Source organism: Pan paniscus, chromosome 4 (assembly GCF_029289425.2).
Source record: "Pan paniscus chromosome 4, NHGRI_mPanPan1-v2.0_pri, whole genome shotgun sequence".
In the NCBI taxonomy this organism is placed as follows: Eukaryota; Metazoa; Chordata; class Mammalia; order Primates; family Hominidae; genus Pan; species Pan paniscus.
Window position 1 is genome coordinate 136,132,581 of NC_073253.2, and position 20,889 is coordinate 136,153,469.

General features: G+C 39.5%; 1 protein-coding gene across 16 annotated transcripts in view; it reads left to right on the forward strand.

Moving 5' to 3' along the window:
* Nucleotides 1-20,889, forward strand: part of LOC100992160 (protocadherin alpha-11) — a 229,923-nt gene that overhangs the window by 92,792 nt on the left and 116,242 nt on the right. For 2 of the 16 annotated variants that reach the window (XM_014345057.5, XM_014345067.5), the window contains exon 1: nt 656-3,232. The exons of 13 other annotated variants lie outside the window; for them this stretch is intronic. In XM_014345057.5, coding sequence (XP_014200543.3) covers nt 770-3,232 — 2,463 coding nt within the window. In that variant the 5' untranslated portion in view covers nt 656-769. Of the gene's footprint in view, nt 1-655; nt 3,233-7,448; nt 10,058-20,889 lie in introns of those variants that run through there. One more of the 16 variants, XM_014345060.4, reaches the window with a different exon arrangement.

A 20,889-nucleotide genomic window follows, 5' to 3' on the forward strand; every position in this document is an offset into this window, starting at 1 on the left:
GAGGCTTCAACTAAACATTTTACATTAAAGTGCTTTACTTTTGCTAGAGTAAAACTTTCCAGAATCTATTCCTGAGATTTGTTTTAACATGTTATGGAAATGAGAGCAGTTATGTGAAAAGTTATCACATTCAAGCATCAAGGAACCAAAACAATAACGCTCTCCATATTTATGATGAATTCTAACTTTCATAAGATTTATGAATAAGACAATTTATATAAATGAAATATTGTTTGGTATTAGACATATTTTAGTTTCTTATCCTTTGTTAAATACAAATTCCTAACTTTCTCTAAAATCTTACGATGGAGTGCTTGTGAAGGTTAAAAGTTACTGAAACAGTGGAATTGTAAGCTATATAAGGGGAGGGGTGCTGTATATTATTCTGCATATCATGATAAAGTGTAGGTTCTGGCCTACTGTATTTGAAAGATTTCTACTTTGAAGCAGAAAACATTTTTAAACTACAGCATAATAAAATTGTTGATGTTTTGTTACTAATATCATGTATATTAACTAAACCCGCATTTATAAATGATCCGTGAAAAATAACCCAAAGTCGAAACAATAGAATTAAGAGTGACCCAGGAAGTGGCTAAACCGAAAAGAACCTCAGGATCTTTCTTGTACTTACATAATCAGTCACATGATGTCGCTCTACACTCAGAAGGTGAAACAGGAAAATTTTTTCTCCGCACCCACATTCCAATCATTCACGGAATAGGATCGACTCCATATTGACTGTGATGCTGGAAAAAATTTACTAAATATGTACTTACAGAAAAGGGTGACTACTCATAAAATACCTCAGGCAAGCGATCCCTTAAAACTGATTGTCCCAACTCAGAGGCCCTCATTTTCTGCAATGGTGATTATCGGGCCAAGAGGCCCGGGATCCCAGCGTCTGCTGCTCTCGCTTCTGCTCCTTGCAGCCTGGGAGGTGGGGAGCGGCCAGCTCCACTACTCCGTCTACGAGGAGGCCAAACACGGCACCTTCGTGGGCCGCATCGCGCAGGACCTGGGGCTGGAGCTGGCGGAGCTGGTGCCGCGCCTGTTCCGGGTGGCGTCCAAAAGACACGGGGACCTTCTGGAGGTAAATCTGCAGAATGGCATTTTGTTTGTGAATTCTCGGATCGACCGCGAGAAGCTGTGCGGGCGGAGCGCGGAGTGCAGTATCCACCTGGAGGTGATCGTGGACAGGCCGCTGCAGGTTTTCCATGTGGACGTGGAGGTGAAGGACATTAACGACAACCCGCCGGTGTTCAGAGAAAGGGAACAAAAGGTACCTGTTTCTGAATCTGCGCCTCTGGACTCTCATTTTCCTCTAGAGGGCGCTTCTGATGCGGATATCGGCGTAAACTCTCTTTTGACCTATGCGTTAAGTCTAAATGAGCATTTTGAGCTTAAAATAAAAACAAAAAAAGATAAAAGTATATTGCCTGAATTAGTTCTTCGGAAGTTATTGGACAGAGAGCAAACGCCAAAACTCAATTTATTGCTGATGGTAATCGATGGCGGTAAACCAGAACTAACAGGGTCTGTCCAGATTCAAATAACCGTCCTGGATGTGAATGACAATGGTCCGGCGTTTGATAAGCCCAGCTATAAAGTAGTGTTGTCTGAAAATGTCCAAAACGACACAAGAGTGATCCAACTAAATGCTTCCGATCCAGACGAAGGACTTAATGGAGAAATTTCCTATGGGATCAAAATGATTTTGCCAGTGAGTGAGAAATGTATGTTTTCAATAAATCCAGACACAGGTGAAATTAGAATTTATGGTGAACTGGATTTTGAAGAGAATAATGCCTATGAAATTCAGGTTAACGCCATTGATAAAGGGATTCCTTCCATGGCAGGTCACAGCATGGTCCTGGTGGAAGTTCTGGACGTGAATGACAATGTCCCTGAAGTAATGGTTACTTCACTGTCGCTCCCTGTGCAAGAGGATGCTCAGGTGGGTACCGTCATTGCCCTAATTAGCGTGTCGGATCGTGACTCTGGAGCCAATGGACAGGTCATCTGCTCACTGACACCCCATGTTCCCTTCAAGCTGGTGTCCACCTACAAGAATTACTACTCGTTGGTGCTGGACAGCGCCCTGGACCGCGAGAGCGTGTCGGCCTATGAGCTGGTGGTGACCGCGCGGGACGGGGGCTCGCCTTCGCTGTGGGCCACGGCTAGAGTGTCCGTGGAGGTGGCCGACGTGAACGACAATGCGCCTGCTTTCGCGCAGCCCGAGTACACAGTGTTCGTGAAGGAGAACAACCCGCCGGGCTGCCACATCTTCACGGTGTCGGCATGGGACGCGGACGCGCAGAAGAACGCGCTGGTCTCCTACTGGCTGGTGGAGCGGCGGGTGGGCGAGCACGCACTGTCGAGCTACGTGTCGGTGCACGCGGAGAGCGGCAAGGTGTACGCGCTGCAGCCGCTAGACCACGAGGAGCTGGAACTGCTGCAGTTCCAGGTGAGCGCGCGCGATGCCGGCGTGCCGCCTCTGGGCAGCAACGTGACGCTGCAAGTGTTCGTGCTGGACGAGAACGACAACGCGCCGGCACTGCTGGCGACTCCGGCTGGCAGCGCAGGAGGCGCAGTTAGCGAGTTGGTACCGCGGTCGGTGGGTGCGGGCCACGTGGTGGCGAAAGTGCGCGCGGTGGACGCTGACTCCGGCTATAACGCTTGGCTGTCCTACGAGTTGCAACCGGCGGCGGTCGGCGCGCACATCCCGTTCCACGTGGGGCTGTACACTGGCGAGATCAGCACGACACGCATCCTGGATGAGGCGGACGCTCCGCGCCACCGCCTGCTGGTGCTGGTGAAGGACCACGGTGAGCCCGCGCTGACGTCCACGGCCACGGTGCTGGTGTCGCTGGTGGAGAACGGCCAGGCCCCAAAGACGTCGTCGCGGGCCTCAGTGGGCGCTGTGGATCCCGAAGCGGCTCTGGTGGATATTAACGTGTACCTCATCATTGCCATCTGTGCGGTGTCCAGCCTGCTGGTGCTCACGCTGCTGCTGTACACTGCGCTGCGTTGCTCAGCGCCGCCCACCGTGAGCCGGTGCGCGCCGGGCAAGCCCACGCTGGTGTGCTCCAGCGCCGTGGGGAGTTGGTCTTACTCGCAGCAGAGGAGGCAGAGGGTGTGCTCTGGAGAGAGCCCGCCCAAGACGGACCTCATGGCCTTCAGCCCAAGCCTTCAGCTGTCTCGAGAAGATTGTTTAAATCCTCCCAGTGAAGTAAGTTATTAATATTATTTAGATATATTTGTTTCCTTGAAGAACTTCCGTTTAGGTTATAACTACATTCTCTCCTTTTTCTTTATGATTTTATCCTTTAAACTATCGAATGTCTCATCTTTCTTGGTCATTCTTACTCATTTTGAACTTTTATGTATTTGTCTAATATTAATGAAGGAAATATGTAGGTACAATGGAGGCCATGGAGCACCACACTTAATCTTTTTCTTTTTCTATAATATTTTATATGACTGATGAACCTTGAAAAAAAACAGTATATTAGATTAAAAAGTGGCCAGATGTTTGATAACTTAAAAATTTAATTTGTTCATAATTTCAAGATTACAGGTAAGTTGCAAGAATGGTACAAAGAGTTCCTAGATCCCATTAATGGATTCTTTAACTCTTCCTCACGTGCTTAGGCTTTTAAAATAGCCTTCTTGATCACTATTCTAATTTCAGTACAATCTAGACATTTTCACATTATATTCCAGGTATTATCACAATAATATAAATGATATGTCTGACATATGATGAATGATTTTCTTTATTGCTCCCAAAATATCTTCTTTATTTCAAGTAGGAATAGATACTGTACTATTCTTATTTACATGAAATATAATAAAATCATTTCTCAATTTAAAAATATTTAGCCATCTGTACAATACAGTACAGTTGGTAACCAACTGTGGCTCAAACCAGTTTTGGATGATCCCAGACTTATCACAGTATACCACTGCCCTGTGCCTATTACCAGGTGAATCTTCTAATGTGCATTTTACATATTTTAACTTCCTATTTCTACAAAAATATCCAGAGGCTTCTCTTTAACCAGGGAATAAAGTCTTACATACCCCAGCCTGGTAGTAAAGGCATTAAAATTTCCAGCCTTATATCTACTTTCTTACATATCTTTAGTTTAGGATCTGGAATATAGTATATGTTCAATCACTTTTTAAAAACATATGGGGGTCTTGCTATGTTGCACAGGCTGGACTAGAACTTCTGGGTTCAAGTGATCCTCCATTTCAGCCTTCCAAGTAGCTGAGACTACAGGCAGGCTCCACCACTCCCAGCTTCAATCAATAATTTTAAATAAATATATGGTATTGAAATGTATTACCTGGACATTCCCCTCTATCTTAGAAATGAGAGTAAGCCCTAGAAATCAGATAATGTTTTATTGAAGAGTGTCTTGAAAGATAGACAACATTTTACCAAGAAAGTGTTAAGAGAGATAAGTAGGAACAACTGCACAGTATATGGTGTAATTGAAGGATTAGAGCAGGGGAGATTGTGAAGGCAGGAAAGCTATTTCTTTTTTAATAAATTAGGTATCAAGTAATGGAGACTTAAATTATGGCAGTAGAAATGAATTGAAAAAGACATATACAAGAGGCACTGGCAAAGTAGAAGCAGCCAGATAATGATAGACTCAATACAAATGATAAGAGAAAAACAAAAGTAGAAGTTGACTTTCACTTTTTTAGTTTGTTCAACTGAGAAGATGAGATTGCCATTAACCAACTTGCAGAACAAGGTTGGAGAAACAGTTTGTGTGTATTTGAGCAGGTAGGGAATGGAGATGAACATTTAAGAAAATGTTATTTTGAGGTCCTAAGAGAATACCGTTGTGATTGGAAATATGGGTCTGGATCTCAGAAGAGATTATTGGTATAGATTTTGGGAACAACTCCTTTAGAGAAAAAAATAATCCATGAAAAATAAAATTGCCAAGATAGACATTGAAAAGTGAAAAACAATGTGTCCAGGTACTTAGGTGGGTAAGTGTGTCACTTCCTGTGGCTGCTATAACAAACGAACACAAACTGGGTGCTGTAAAACAGCAAAAGTTTATTATTTCTCAGTATTGGGGACCAGAAGTCCAAAATCAAGGTGTTGTCAAGGCTATACTCTCTTTGGAGGCCCCAGGGAAGAATCTGGTTTTTGTTTCTTCCAGTTTCTATTGGCTGTTGGTGTTCCTTGGCTTGTGGCTGCACCACTCCCATCTCAGCCTTCTCAGCTTTCATGGTCACATTGCCTCCTCCTCTCCATGTCTCTCTCTATGTGTTGGTTTTACAAAGGTACATGTGATTGTATTTAGGGCCCATCTGGATAATCCAGGATAAACTCCTTTCAAGATCCTTAACTTAATCATATTATTCACCATATAAAGTAAAATCCACAAGTTCCAGGGATTAAGATGTGGGCATAACTTTTTGGGGACCACAATTCAACCTATTATAGTAGGCTTAAAATCATAGAAGGATAGACAACAGGAAGCTGAAATAAAGCTCAAAGTGCAATATATCAAGTATATGTTAGAAGTTAAACGTGAAGGGAAAAAGATAAACAGAATAGGTTTTCCACCAGAAGTAGAACATTTAAATTAGTGTATGTGCGTGTGTGTATGTATACATATTTTAGTTAAAGAAGTTTGACTATCTTCATAGTGTGAGTGAAAGAAACAAGTAAAAAATAAGATACTAAAAATAAGACAGGCAGCAGGTGAATTTAGATGAAAACCATGAGAGAATAGAAAATAATTTTTAAGAGCATATGGTTGACCTTAAAAGCAGGAACAGTTTTTCCTTACAACTAGTAGAAAATGAAAACAGATAATATAAGGAAAAATGACACAAGAAGAGAGCAATTGAATTTCTGTTTGGTCACATCTCTCAATGTGTGAATCATCTGAAAGTGAACTGATGGAAATGAGGTTGAGAATTTGAGAAGAGAGGGAAGAGAATATGGAAGAATCTCTGTAAGCAAGAGGGAGGAGTTAATTATCAATTCACTTGAGAGCCCAACTGAGGTAAAGGTGAGAGTAAATTTGAAGAGAATAGTCATGGTTAAGTGACAATGTTGAGCAGCTTAATAGGAAGAATAGAGAAAATGGATTGTCAGGGTAACTGCGTGTTGGAGGCTAAAAAGATTGTTAGAGGAGTAATATAAATAGGTGAATGACTCTAGAGTGTCTGGAAGGGCATATTTTAAATGGTTGACTATGTAGTCTAATTATGTGAAGAGGTAAATAAAGAAATGTAGGGCCAGATAGAAAGAATTAGAAGAGAAATACTATGTTAGTAAAAGTAATGGAGCAGGAGAGGATGATGAGGGTAAGAGAATACCAAATACTCTGCCTAAATTTTCAGAGGAGAGCAGAGCTATGGAAATAAACCCAACAGTCATTTCCTATAGAGTTGTGCACAGAACAGGCCAGATAATTATTGGAGCTATGATATATTTTTCATTACACCATTTGGCCTGGGATTTTGTGGCTTGGTAGAGATAGTTATAACAATAAATAAAAGTAAGATCCTCTTCCTCTTTTCCTTGCTAAAGATATGTTAACATCTTTGTCTAGCTGTTGTTTCTTGGAAAATTAAAGTCAATTTAAATGACGGCAAGGTTTTACTCAGTGATGATGAAGTAAGATGGAGAGAGAAAATGGAAAGTTTAACCTCCTGGTTAAATTCTATTTAACCAGGACGCCGATTCGGGCTACAATGCGTGGCTTTCGTATGAATTGCAGCCGGCGGCGGTAAGTTAAATTCTATTAAATCAATAGGATATTAGTTCCAGGCATATTTTATAAAAACAGAATCCAAAACCTTAGAGCATTGTTGTGGCTAAATTACTGTGTTTATGTACATACACACACTCACATACAAAATCCCACACATATTGACTGAACACTTTCTTTTGAATATAAATATCTTATCTACATCTCAAGTCACATTGAGGGAAATTTATAAATATGATGTGTTTGTTCAAAATCTGATATATCAGTTACCAATATTTTTCATCTTCACCGATTTTATTCTTATGTGATTGTTATGTTTCCTTTTGGAGTCAATGGCTGTTGTGTGAGGAGGTCTTGAAAAATATTACAGGAAGAGGACAGTACCACAAAAACCTACATGACTATGCAGAACTACCGATCAATTGTCCCAAAACGAGTGTCGAATATTCTTTGTCTTAAAGTTCTGCATGGAATTCTTACACATGGAAAAATAAATTTGTGGCAAAATGAAACTCATCAACCAATTGTCAGCTAATATAAAATGTTGAGCAGAATGCAGTGATTTGCTGTTTCTGGGAAGGTAAACATTTAATCTTCAATTACATATTTGCAGTGAAAATGTCAGGAAATGCAAGGGGCAAAAAAATACTACATCGATGGAAAATATGAAGACTGAGTCATACTTACACTTACACGTTCATGCGCATGGTGTCGCTCTTCACTGAGAACGTTTCCGCGAAGAAAGAGCCGCCGTTTCTTTCTTCCTGCAGAAAATATAGCAGAAAGCGGAATACCTCTTGCGAATCCTTCCGCACTAGGAAGCCATAAAAATTGGGCCTTGAGAGGCAGTTTGAGGTAAGGCATTGTATATATTGCAGATAGCTCTGAGGTTTTTGGAGTGTACCATGCTGTCTTCCTGGCAAGGAGGCCCAAGACCGCGGCAACTACTGCTCTGGCTTCTGATCCTCGCAGCCTGGGAGACGGGTAGTGGCCAGCTCCACTACTCCGTCCCCGAGGAAGCAAAACACGGCACCTTTGTGGGCCGCATCGCTCAGGACCTGGGGCTGGAGCTGGCGGAGCTGGTGCCGCGCCTGTTCCGGGTGGCGTCCAAAACACATGGGGACCTTCTGGAGGTAAATCTGCAGAATGGCATTTTGTTTGTGAATTCTCGGATCGACCGCGAGGAGCTGTGTGGGCGGAGCGCGGAGTGCAGCGTGCACCTGGAGGTGATCGTGGACAGGCCTCTGCAGGTTTTCCATGTGGAGGTGAAGGTGAGGGACATTAACGACAACCCGCCCATATTCCCTGAAAGCAAGAAACGAATAATCATTGCAGAATCTAGACCTCCGGAAACTCGATTTCCACTAGATGGCGCATCCGATGCAGATATTGGAGTAAACTCGGCATTGACCTACCGACTGGATCCCAACGATTATTTCACTTTGGACGCACAAAACAGTCTTGAGCAAATGTCTTCATTATCACTTGTACTGAGGAAAACACTGGACAGAGAGGAAATTCAGGAACATAGTTTATTACTGACAGCCAGTGATGGAGGTAAACCCGAGCTGACTGGCACAGTTCAGCTGCTCATCACGATTCTGGACGTGAATGACAACGCCCCGGAATTTTACCAATCCGTTTATAAAGTGACGGTGTTAGAGAACGCCTTCAATGGAACATTAGTGATCAAGCTAAATGCCACAGATCCTGATGATGGTACAAATGGAGATATAGTTTACTCATTTAGAAGGCCTGTATCGCCTGCAGTGGTATATGCATTTACCATAAATCCGAACAATGGAGAAATTAGGACAAAAGGCAAACTAGATTTCGAAGAAAAGAAATTATATGAAATATCCGTGGAGGCAGTTGACAAAGGAAATATTCCAATGGCGGGTCATTGTACCCTTTTGGTGGAAGTACTAGATGTAAATGATAACGCCCCAGAGGTTACCATCACTTCTTTGTCACTCCCCATCAGAGAAGACACTCAGCCTAGCGCCATTATTGCCCTAATCAGTGTGTCCGATCGTGACTCTGGCTCAAATGGACAGGTCACCTGCACCTTGACGCCGCATGTCCCCTTCAAGCTGGTGTCCACCTACAAGAATTACTACTCATTAGTGCTGGACAGCGCCCTGGACCGCGAGAGCGTATCAGCCTATGAACTGGTGGTGACCGCGCGGGACGGGGGCTCGCCTTCGCTGTGGGCCACGGCCAGCGTGTCCGTGGGGGTGGCCGACGTGAACGACAACGCGCCGGCGTTCGCGCAGCCCGAGTACACGGTGTTCGTGAAGGAAAACAATCCGCCGGGCTGCCACATCTTCACGGTGTCTGCGCAGGACGCGGACGCACAGGAGAACGCGCTGGTCTCTTACTCGCTGGTGGAGCGGCGGGTGGGCGAGCGTGCGCTGTCGAGCTACGTGTCGGTGCACGCGGAGAGCGGCAAGGTGTACGCGCTGCAGCCGTTGGACCACGAGGAGCTGGAGCTGTTGCAGTTCCAGGTGAGCGCGCGCGACTCTGGCGTGCCGCCTCTGGGCAGCAACGTGACGCTGCAGGTGTTCGTGCTGGACGAGAACGACAACGCTCCGGCGCTGCTGACGCCCGGGGCTGGCAGCGCGGGAGGCACAGTGAGCGAGCTGATGCCGCGGTCGGTGGGTGCAGGCCACGTCGTGGCGAAGGTGCGCGCGGTGGACGCCGATTCGGGCTACAATGCGTGGCTTTCGTATGAATTGCAGCTGGCGGCGGTCGGCGCGCGCATCCCGTTCTGCGTGGGGCTGTACACTGGCGAGATCAGCACGACGCGCCCTCTGGACGAGGTGGACGCGCCGCACCACCGCCTTCTGGTGCTGGTGAAGGACCACGGTGAGCCCGCGCTGACGGCCACGGCAACGGTGCTGTTGTCGCTGGTGGAGAGCGGCCAAGCGCCACAGGCGTCGTCGAGGGCGTCGGCAGGCGCTGTGGGTCCAGAAGCGGCGCTGGTGGATGTCAATGTTTACTTGATCATTGCCATCTGCGCGGTGTCCAGCCTGTTGGTGCTCACGTTGCTGCTGTATACTGCGCTGCGGTGCTCGGCACCGCCCACCGAGGGCGCGTGCGCGCCGGGCAAGCCCACTCTAGTGTGCTCCAGCGCGGCAGGGAGTTGGTCGTACTCGCAGCAGAGGCGGCCGAGGGTGTGCTCTGGGGAGGGCCCGCATAAGACGGACCTCATGGCCTTCAGTCCCAGCCTTCCTCCTTGTCTGGGTTCTGCAGAGGGAACAGGCCAGAGGGAGGAGGACTCAGAAGGCTTGAAAGAGGTAAGCTTATATTTTAAAAAATTGTCTTAGTAAACACTTTAGCCTTCCTTGCAGTTGTTTGTTTAAGACATCTTTCCTGCCAATTTCAAATTATTCTTTACTTTAATTTTAATTTTGCTAGTTGTTATCGAATTTAACAACTCTGCTGTGGACATTATGTGTTGGATTATCCTTCAGAGTGAAATCTTAACTCACAAACCATAATGAAATGTGCAAAACAAGAATATTTTGTTTCTGTTGTATTCTTAATAGTTCTAAGTATTTATCTTGCAATTGAGCATTTACAAAAAATTCCTCACGTTGTGAGAACTTAAACATTTAGAAAATGTTTGTTTTAATGAGGCTAATCGTAATCTTAAATTTAAAAAATTTTTAGTTTAATTTATACATATACCCACACAGATATTATTTTAAAGAGCCCCATAACTTTTCACATAAATGCTTTTTTTAAGTGCACTTTTCTTTCTTTCTTTTTTTAAACTGTTTTGATTGTCTCTACTTTTTTGTCCTCTAGGCACATCAGTGTTCCCCTCTCATATATCCCATGAAAAATATCTTGTGATTCTGCTTTCAATTTTTTATTTGCATTCAGATAATTACTCATACATGTATATATACATATAGAGAGAGAGACCTGGTAGGCTTTTTGTTATTATTTCTTTTCCAAAGTTTGAAGGGATTTCCAAAAAGTACTGGTGACTGAAAGTACCTTTTGGCAGTCCCTGCAAATCTAATGGTTTTAATAGCTGTGTAGTATTCCACAGTGTAAGTATGCAATTATATATTATTTACCTAATGATGTGCAATCACTTTGTGTCAAGTGTTCTGTTATCTTCATGAACCATGCTGTGCTATCATTTCATATATTTCCTAAAATATTGGTGTTATTTCTACGAAATTGATTATCAGATGTGGAATTGATGCATCAGAGATATTAATAATTTTAATTATAAAATATGTCACTGGATTGCCTTCCAAGTATTTTGGAACCAACCAGTTATGAGCACTCTTTCTATCTCAAGAAGCAATAGTGGTTTTACTTTCTGCTAATGTGATCTCTGTGAAATGATATTTCATTGTTACTTTAATTTTAAATTCCTGTATAGTATTAGTGAATTTGAGCATATTGTCATATGTAGTTTGTTGATTTGTATTTGATCTTCTTTGATTTATCCATTAAGTTATTTGCCTCCTTTTCTATTGAAAAAAAATTTTTAGTTTCAGTTTGGAAAAGTTCTCTGTACCTTATAGATATTAACTGTTTATCTATTTTTTGACATTTTTAATTAAAATTTTTATTTTGAGATAATTATAGATTCGCATGTGGTTGAAAGAAATAGTAAAGGGAGATGCTGTGTATTCTTCACTAAGTTTTCCCCAATAGTAACATCTTACAAAAGCATAGGGCCATACCACAACCTGGATATTGACATTGATACAGTAAAGAAGTAACATAGTTCCGTAACAACCAGATTCTTGATATCACCTTTTTATAGCCACATCTGCTTCCCTGCCTAATGCTGGCAAGCAGTAATCTGTTCTCCATTTCTCTAATTTTGTTACTTTTACTTCAGAAATAAATAAAAGTATCTCTATTTATAGATAAAATTTTTAAAAATTATTTTTATATTTTTTTTATTACACTTTAAGTTCTGGGATACATGTACAGAACGTGCAGGTTTGTTACATAGGTGTACGTGCCATGGTGTGCTTATCTATTATCTGCATCACAAATATATTTTCCTCCTATATTATTTCTATTCATTTGTTTGTACTAATTTTGTATAAATGTTTTTAAAATGTATGAATTAAAATATATCTTTTTCCTTTTATGGATTTTAAGGTCTGCATATTTAGTTAGAAAGGTCTTCCCAGCTGGGCACGGTGGCTCACGCCTGTAATCCCAGCACTTTGGGAGGCCGAGGTGGGCGGATCAGATCAGGAGTCCGAGACCAGCCTGGCCAACATGGTGAAACCCTGTCTCTACTAAAAATACAAAAATTAGCCAGGCATGGTGGCACGCGCCTGTAATCCCAGCTACTTGGGAGGCTGAAGCAAGAGAATTGCTTGAACCCGGGAGGTGGAGGTTGCAGTGAGATGAGATCATGCTATTGTACTCCAGCTCTGGGTGACAGAGCAAGACTTCGTCTTGAAAAAAAAAAAAAAGAAAGAAAGAAAGGTCTTCCCAACTCCTATATTGAACATTCATTAATTAAATGCATTTAATAAATACTTATTGAGTGTTCTCTATGTGCCAGGCATGTTCTACACATTAGACATTTAGCAACGAAGTTTATTATTTTGTAAATCCAAATTTCCAGTTGGTATCACTTTCCTACTGCCTGAAAAATTTCTTTAATATTTTTTATAGTGCATATGTTCTGGCAACAAATTCACTCAGCTTTTGTCTGAGAAATATCTTTATCTCTTTTTTTTTTTTGAGACGGAGTCTCACTCTGTCGCCCAGGCTGGAGTACAGTGGCGTGATCTCGGCTCACTGCAAGCTCCATCTCCCGGGTTCACGCCATTCTCCTGCCTCAGCCTCCCGAGTAGCTGAGACTACCGGCGCCTGCCACCACGCCCTGCTAATTTTTTGTATTTTTAGTAGAGATGGGGTTTCATCGTGTTAGCCAGGATGGTCTCGAACTCCTGACCTCGTGATCCACCTGGCTCGGCCTCCCAAAGTGCTGGGATTACAGGTGTGAGCCACCGCGCCCGGCCCTTTATCTCATTTTTATTTTTGAAAAAGTATTTTCACTGGGCATAGTTGACAGTTTTTTAAAAGATATAATTCAGTTGTCTTCTGGCTTGCATAGTTTCTAATAAGATGTTTGCTTTTTTATATATGAGTCTTCCTCTCCCCACCCCTCATGGTTACTGTTAAAAATTTTCTTTTTATCCTGACTTTTGCAGATTGATTGTGATGTGCTTTAGTATGGTTTTCTTTATGTTAGTCTGTTGGGGTTTGTTGATATTCTTGGATCTGTGGATTTATCATTTTCATCAAATTCAGGAAAAAATCAACCATACTTCTTCTAATAGTTTTTTCTTTCCTTCCATCCTTTCTGAGACTCCAGTAACACATATGTTACAATGACACAGGTCATTGAAGCGTTCTTTATTTTTGTCCATTTCTTTCTCTGTGCCTCATTTTGAATATCTTTTATTGACATATTTTCCAAGTTCACTAATTTTTCCTTTTGTAGTATCATATCTGTTAATCCTAAACAGTGTATTCTTCATTTCAGAGACCATATTTATTTCTTATCTGTATAAGATTCTTTTTGTCTCTTTTAAAATTTATTTTACATGTCTCCACCGAATAGTCATCTTTTTATCTATATGTTTGAGCATATTAGTACATGTATAATAGATGTTTTAACTTTCTTGTCTGCTAATTTCAACATTTTTGTCCTTAGTTTGCTTCTTTTAATCTATCTTCTTCTATGGATATATTTTCTTGCTGTTTTACATGACTGGTAATCTCTAATAAGATGCTAGACATTGTGAATTTTACATTGTCGGATGCTGGATTTTGTGTGTGTGTGCATGTGTGTGTGTGTGTGTTCCTTTAAAGCAGTAGTTCTTGATAAGAAACAGTTTTGTCCCCTCTACCCCCCACCCAGGAGATAATTTGGCAAATGCCTGGATACATTTTTGGTTATTACACCTAGGGAATTGCTACTGGCATCTAATAATGGAGCTCTGAGATGCTGCTAAACACCACCCGATTGCTGCCAAACATCCTACGTGCACAGGACAGCCGCCCAACAATAAAGAATTAGCTCAAAATGTCAGTAGTTCCACTGTTGAGAAACTCTGCTTTAAAGAGTCTTGGACTTAGTTCTGACATGAAGTTAAGTTGCTCTGTACCAATTTATTCCTTTCAAGGCTTCATTTTAAGATTTGTTAGTACACATTCAGAGCAGCTTTTAGTGTAGCACTAATTTGGCCTTCTATTACAGCAATACTTTCCTGAGGACACCACCTAATGCCCTGTGCATTAAGAGGTCTCTCTTCTCTGACTGGTAGGAATGTGAAATATTTCCAGCCCTTTGTGAGCTCTAGGAATTATTCTACCCACTTTTTTTTTTTAATTTTAAAGGGATAGCCTGATCTGGGGAGGTTGATCAGTGATCTGTGATCTGTGATCACATCACTCCACTGCAGCCTGGTGACAGAGTGAGACCATGTCTCAACATAAAAATTAAAACATTAGAATTGAGGTTTAATGTTATCAAATATTTTATCTGCATCTTTTGAGGGAGGTATAAATTTTTTCTTTGGCAATGTTAATGTGTTGAATTTACGATTTATGATTTTCTTATGGCAAACCAACCTCTACTTCCTCGGATAACCGTAATTTGATTATAATTTATAATCCTTTTAATATACTACTTATTTTGTTAAATTTTCAAAACAATTTTTGCATCTTTATTCCAGGTGATACTGATATGTCCTAGTTTTTCTTCCTAATTTCTTCTTTGTTAAGTATTCAAGTTATAAATAAGAATCTAGCATAACTTGAATACTTAACAAAGAAGAATAATCTTTGAAAACTTCCAGAAAATTTTCTGTTTCCTGTAAAAGTTTGTATACTCTTTGAATTACTTCTTATTTGATTGGAGAACTCACTGTTGAAGTTATCTGTATCAGGATTTTGATTGGTGGGAATATTTCTGATTACTGACTCAATTTTAATAGTATAAGGACCATTCAGAGTTTAATTTACTCGAGTCAGTTACGTAGATAATATTTTTTCAGGTATTTTCCTGTTTAATCTAAATTTTCAGTTATATGCTCATACTTTCTACAGAATCTATAGTGATATTTCCCTTTCCATTCTTGATATTATTTTTGCTTCCTAATTTACTTTTCTTCAGAATTCTGCTTTCTGATTTTTGTTTTTGCTTTGAAATATTTTTATATTAATTATACTGATTCTTTTCTCTTCTTTTTATTTGTGTTTGCAGGAGATGTCCTCTTCCCAGCCTTTTATTTTAAACCTTTTAGTATTATGGGCATATTCCACAAGTTCTTTGCTACTGTCTCACTGAGTAGCAGAGTCTAATTTTTCTTTCCTTGAACTTTGACTGGTCTTAATATTGGAAGTAACATTCTGGGATTTATGAAGTCAGGTCATAAGAAGTCTTACAGTATGCTTTGGTCTCTGAGAATATTTGTTTTGGGGGAAGCCTGCCACCATGTAAGAATTCTGACTACCTTGAGATTGTCATACTGTAAAGAAGCTCAAGCTGGACTTGTGAGAAGCCAAATGGATAGAAAAATTACTATCCAGTCTCCAGTTGTCTTAGCTTTCCAAGCTTAGGTGCCAGAAAAATGTAGAAGGCTTCAGGTGACTGTAGTGTGTTGGAGCTGGCTCTTTTACTGGCTTATGAGAACTGATAATGCAAATTTATTCCCAACTCTGGATTCAATGATGTCACTTTGGTAGCTTGAAATTGGCCATGGTAGGAGTATTTCTGCCACAGAAATAGGCAAATGCTACAAAACAGAGTTTTTTGTTTTTCTTTTTTCCCAGAGACCTAGTTGTTAAGCATTTACCAGTACACTACTGCACCTGATTGCAAGCAAGAACCACTCAGTTGAGTCAGAACCAGGAGAGGTAATAGTAAGTTGTTTTAAGATATTAGGTAGTTGGGATGGTTTACTATATAGCAATGGATAACCTGAACAAGTACTCTTTCTTAGATAATCTATAAATTTTAACTTGAGTATTTATTTAGTTTACATTTACAATACCTAGTGATATCTTTAGGCACAAATCTTTCAATTTTTTGTGCGTTATTTTTGTCTCACCATTTTTATGTCTCTATTTCCTTCCTTTGTTGATCTTCTTTTGAAATGACTGAGTACTTTTTATTGTTCCATTTCCTTCTGTATTATTTGGAAGCCCTTTTCCGAATAGCTAGTGCTTACCCTAGAAAATTAAGCATGTATCCTTGATATATCAAAATCAAAAGTTAATTGAAACCCTTCCTCCTTCTGGGAAATGCAGGGACCTTACATTTTTAAAATCTTTTTAATCCCTTTTGACTTATATACTGTTTTTGTCATGCTTTAAAAGTATTTTAAAACCCCATAAGATATTAGTATTATTTTATACAATCAACGTTGTTTTAAATGTACTTACATATTTACCAGTTTTGTTTCTCTTCCTTACTTCTTGCCCCTCTGACCTTTCATCAGGGATTATTGTCTTTCCATGTTAGAATACTTTGAGAGTTTCCTTTAGTCCAAAGATGCTGGTGAGGAATGATTTCAGGTTTTGTTTTTCTGAAAATGTCTTTATTTCATCATAATTATTGCAAAGCATTTTTTCTGAGGGTATAATCTTAGGTGTGACCCCCACAGCACATAGTAAATATTATTCCAGTGTCTATTGGTTTCCATTGTTGCTGTCAAGAATTTAGCTGTCAATCTAACTGTCATTCCTTTAAAGGTATTCTGTTTATTTTCCTTTGGCTGCTTTTCAGATTTTCTGTGTGTCTGATATTTTGCAGTTTTACCATGCTGTGTCTTTATAATCATCCTGTTCTGGATTCAGTAGGATTTTTTTTAATTTTTAATTTTTCCATAAGTTATTGGGGTACAGGTGGTATTTGATTACATGAGTAAGTTCTTTGGTGGTGATTTGTGAGATTTTGGTGCATCCATCACCTGAGCAGTATACATTGCACCATATTTGCAATCTTTTATCCCTCGCCACCCCCCACTCTTGCCCCCAAGTCCCCAACGTCCATTGTATAGTATTTTTGAATTTGTGAATTAATGCCTTTACATCACTTTGAGCATATCCTCAGCTATAATGTTCTCCAATGTTGCTTCTGTTCCATTGTATATCTATAGTATTATTTTAGTACTCTAATTAAACATATTTTAATCTTATTACTCTATCCCATCTATTTCTACCTTTTATTTTAACACCTTTTGCTCTTTGGGCTTTATTGTGGATAGTTCACCCACCTTAAAGTTTAATAATTCTCTTTTCTTGCTGTTGTCTGAATTTGTACCCCCAAATTCATGTGTTGAAAATTCAATCCCTTATACAACAGTGTTGGGAGGTGGGGAATTTCAGGAAATGTTTAGGGATCTGCCCTCATGAATAAATTAATGGCATTGTAAAAGGACTTGATGGAAGTAGCCTGTCCCTCTCTTATGCTTTTGGCTCTGTCATGTGACGATGCAGCAAGAAGATCTTCACCAGATGCTGGTGCCTTGATCTTGGACTTCCCCTAGGCTCCAGAATTGTGAGAAGTAAATTTCTGTTCTCATAAATTACTCAGTCTGTGGCATTCCGTTATAGCAGCACAAATGGTCTAAGATACTTTTATTTATTCTTTTTCAAATTTATTGTTACTTTGTATAATTTCTAGTTTCCTCTCAAAACTTTCAAGCTTGGCATTTATATCCTGAACACAATAAGCTCATGGTTTTAGCGTCTATTTCTGATATGTCCAGTAACTGGGATCCTCATGGGTCTATTCCTGTGGTGTGTTTTAAAATTGTATCTTTATGGTGTTTTGTCTCCACATAAACCTGGTTATCTTTGATTTTGTGCTGAAAGTTGTATTAAACACTTCTTCCTGGAAATAATTTGGGGCTTATAACATTTTCTTTCTCCAGAATGGATTTTAATTGACTTTTGCCAGGCATCTTGGGGCACTAGCAATCATGGGTAATCTTAATCTATTTCAAGCTTCAGGTATTCTAGATAAAACCTCGTTATCTAAAATTTACATGTATTCTTTAAGTATGGTTATTCAATTTCCTAGCCAAACATGAGAGATTGTTTAAGAAGTTCCACCATGACTGGTAGACTCAGGATTCTGACTTTTGTTTCTCTAGTCCTTGGAGACTGTCAAAAGTATATCTCAGTATTCATTCACCTATTTTTTTCCTTTTATTTCCAGTTGGTACATAATAATTGTACATATTTATAGGATACAGAGTGACATTTTGATACATATATACAATGTATAATAATAAAATCAGGGTAATTAACATATTCATAATCTCAAACATTTACCATTTTTGCATGGTGAACATTTAAAATCCACTCTTCTAGCTTTTTGAAAATATGTAAGAAATTATAGTTAACCATATTTATCCTACAGTGCTACAGTGCTGCAAAACACCACAACCCATTCCTCCTATGTAGCTATAATTTCGTATCCATTAACCAACCTTTCCCCATCCTCCTTTTCCTTCACCCTTCCCAGCCTCTAATAAGCACAATACTACTTCCATGAGCTCAATAAAATTTTGTAGCTGCCGTATAAGTGAGAACATGTATTTATTTTTCTGTGCCTGACTTATTTCACTTAACATGTGCCCTCCAGGCTCAGCCATACTGCCATGAATAACAGGATTTCATTCTTTTTTATGGCTGGATAATATTCCGTTGTGCATATATACCACATTTTCTTTATCCTCTCATCTGTTGATGGATATTGAGGTTGATTCCACATAGTAGCTATTGTGAATAGTGCTGCAGTAAGTATGGGAGGTGCAGGTATCACTTTGACATACTGGTTTCCTTTTCTTTGGATAAATGCCCAATAGTGGAATTGCTGGATGATATGGTAGTTCTATTTGTAGTTTTTTGAGGGACTCCCATACTGTTTTCCTTAGTGGCAGTGCTAATTTACATGCCCACCAACAGCATTTATGGGCACAGTGGCTCATGCCTGTAATCCCAGCACTTAGGGAGGCAGAGGCAGGAAGATCGCTTGAGGCCAGGAGTTCAAGACCAGCCTGGGCAACATAGCAAGACAAAAAAGAAAAAAAAAACAGTTGTAGAACTCCTTTAAGTATTTCTTGTAGGACTTATCTAGTTGTAGTGTACTTCCTCAGTTTTTGCTTGTTTGGGAAATACTTTATTTCTCCTTCATTTCTGAAGTATAGCTCTGCTTGGTATAGTATTTTTGGCTGATAGTTTTAAAAAATTTCAGCACTTTGGATATATCATCTCATTCTATCCTAGCCTGTAAAGCTTCTGCTGAGAAATCTGCTGTCAGTCTGATGGGAATTTTCTTATATGTGACTTGTCACTTTTCTTTTACCGTTTTTAGAATTCCCTCCTTGTCTTGAGTCTGGTACCTTAGACTACTCAGCCATCCTGATGCCCTACCTCTTGTATAGAAACAACCCAGATCCAAAGTGGCCAGAAAGTTACTTTACCTTCTGAATTTGTGGTCTTTTTCAGAATCTCTACCTGTTAATTCTCCATGACTTTATTAGTCATTAGATACTTTTATAATTTTAAAATATCTCCAATTGTATGGTTGGTTCAAATTACCAGTTCTGTATACTGGTAATGTAAGTCCTCTGTTGAATTGATTTTTAAATACATTTATTTTATTCCAGTATCTTCTAGCTCCTGGTGTTGCAGATGAGAAGTTTCAAATAACTTGAAATAATTCCCTTCTATGTAATTATCCCTGATTTTGACTTTCTTTCCATAGTTATATATTTTTTCTATGCTATTATATTCTCATTTTAAAGATGTTGAATGACAATGTAATTTTCTTTTCTTTACAAGTGGTAGCTTATTTACAAGTATTTTTGAAGTTTATTTTCCTGGAAAGTTTTCTTAAATTATAGATTTTAGTATTTCTTCTGTTTTATTACTTCAGATTTCTTCTTCAATGGCTCCAATTATATTTGTATTAGATATTCTTTGCTTTTCTTTTGTAGCTAACACTCCTAAATCCTACCTAGCTCTTTTTTAAAAAATATTTTACTTTTTATTCTTGTTTTCATCTTATAGTTTTCTTTAGGCATTATCCATAGTGTTTATATGCTGTTATGTGCCTTCTGGTTTAGTGTTTACTTCTGAAAAAATTATTTTGCTTTTATTTCTAATATTTTACTGAGTTTTCTCATCTCTCTTTTCAAAGCTTTTTTTCTCCAATCATATCATTACTGAGTCTCTCTAATTCTGATTTGTGTATTCTTGCATAGCTTTTCATTATTTTCTAAAAATGTTTAAGTTGTTTTCAAATATTATGTAGCAATTTGTGGAATTTTCTTTCTTGTGTGTATTTATTTCCTTTAGTGTAATTATTTGTCCTCTCCTTTAAAAATAATTTTATATCAGATTTGCCCATAATCCTTTTCTTATGCTCATTTTTATATGAAAAGTGCTCCCCCATAATTTTAGAAGAAACAGACCAGGATAATTTTCCTATCTTTGTTGCTCTATAGATTTCTATTCAGCTATTGTCATGAAATGATAAAAATATAATTTTTTAATGTCTTACTTTGTGACACCCTTTACCCTTTTTACTTGGACCTTTTTCCTTTGTTTAATTGTCCCCCACCCACACCATTCTGCTTCATATGGACTCAATTCCTATCAGTTCCTCCTCAGTGTAGGGGTTTTTGCTACAAGAAGACATTTGTTAGTTGACAAGTTCATAGGGCTAAGACAGGTTTAGCACAATCCAATCTATTTGTAGTCCCTTCTGCTAAGTTTTGAATTTGCTTTTATTTCTAATATTTTACTGAGTTTTCTCATCTCTCTTTTCAAAGCTTTCTTTTTTTTCTTACTCAGGGATAATTGAATTAGGACCTTTGATTTCCCCCCTTCCACCCATGACTATTGTTCTCAAATTGTTTTACTATGCTTTCCAGTGAGTACTTATTGGCACTTTTTGGAGTTCTTCAATTCTCAACACCATCAAAAGCCCCATAACCTTCTTTTGCTTCCTCCTGAGACTCTTTTCATGTGCTTATTGGTCATTTCTTTATCCTCTTTGGAGAAATACCTATTCAGAACTTTTGCCCAATTTTTAATTGGTTTATTC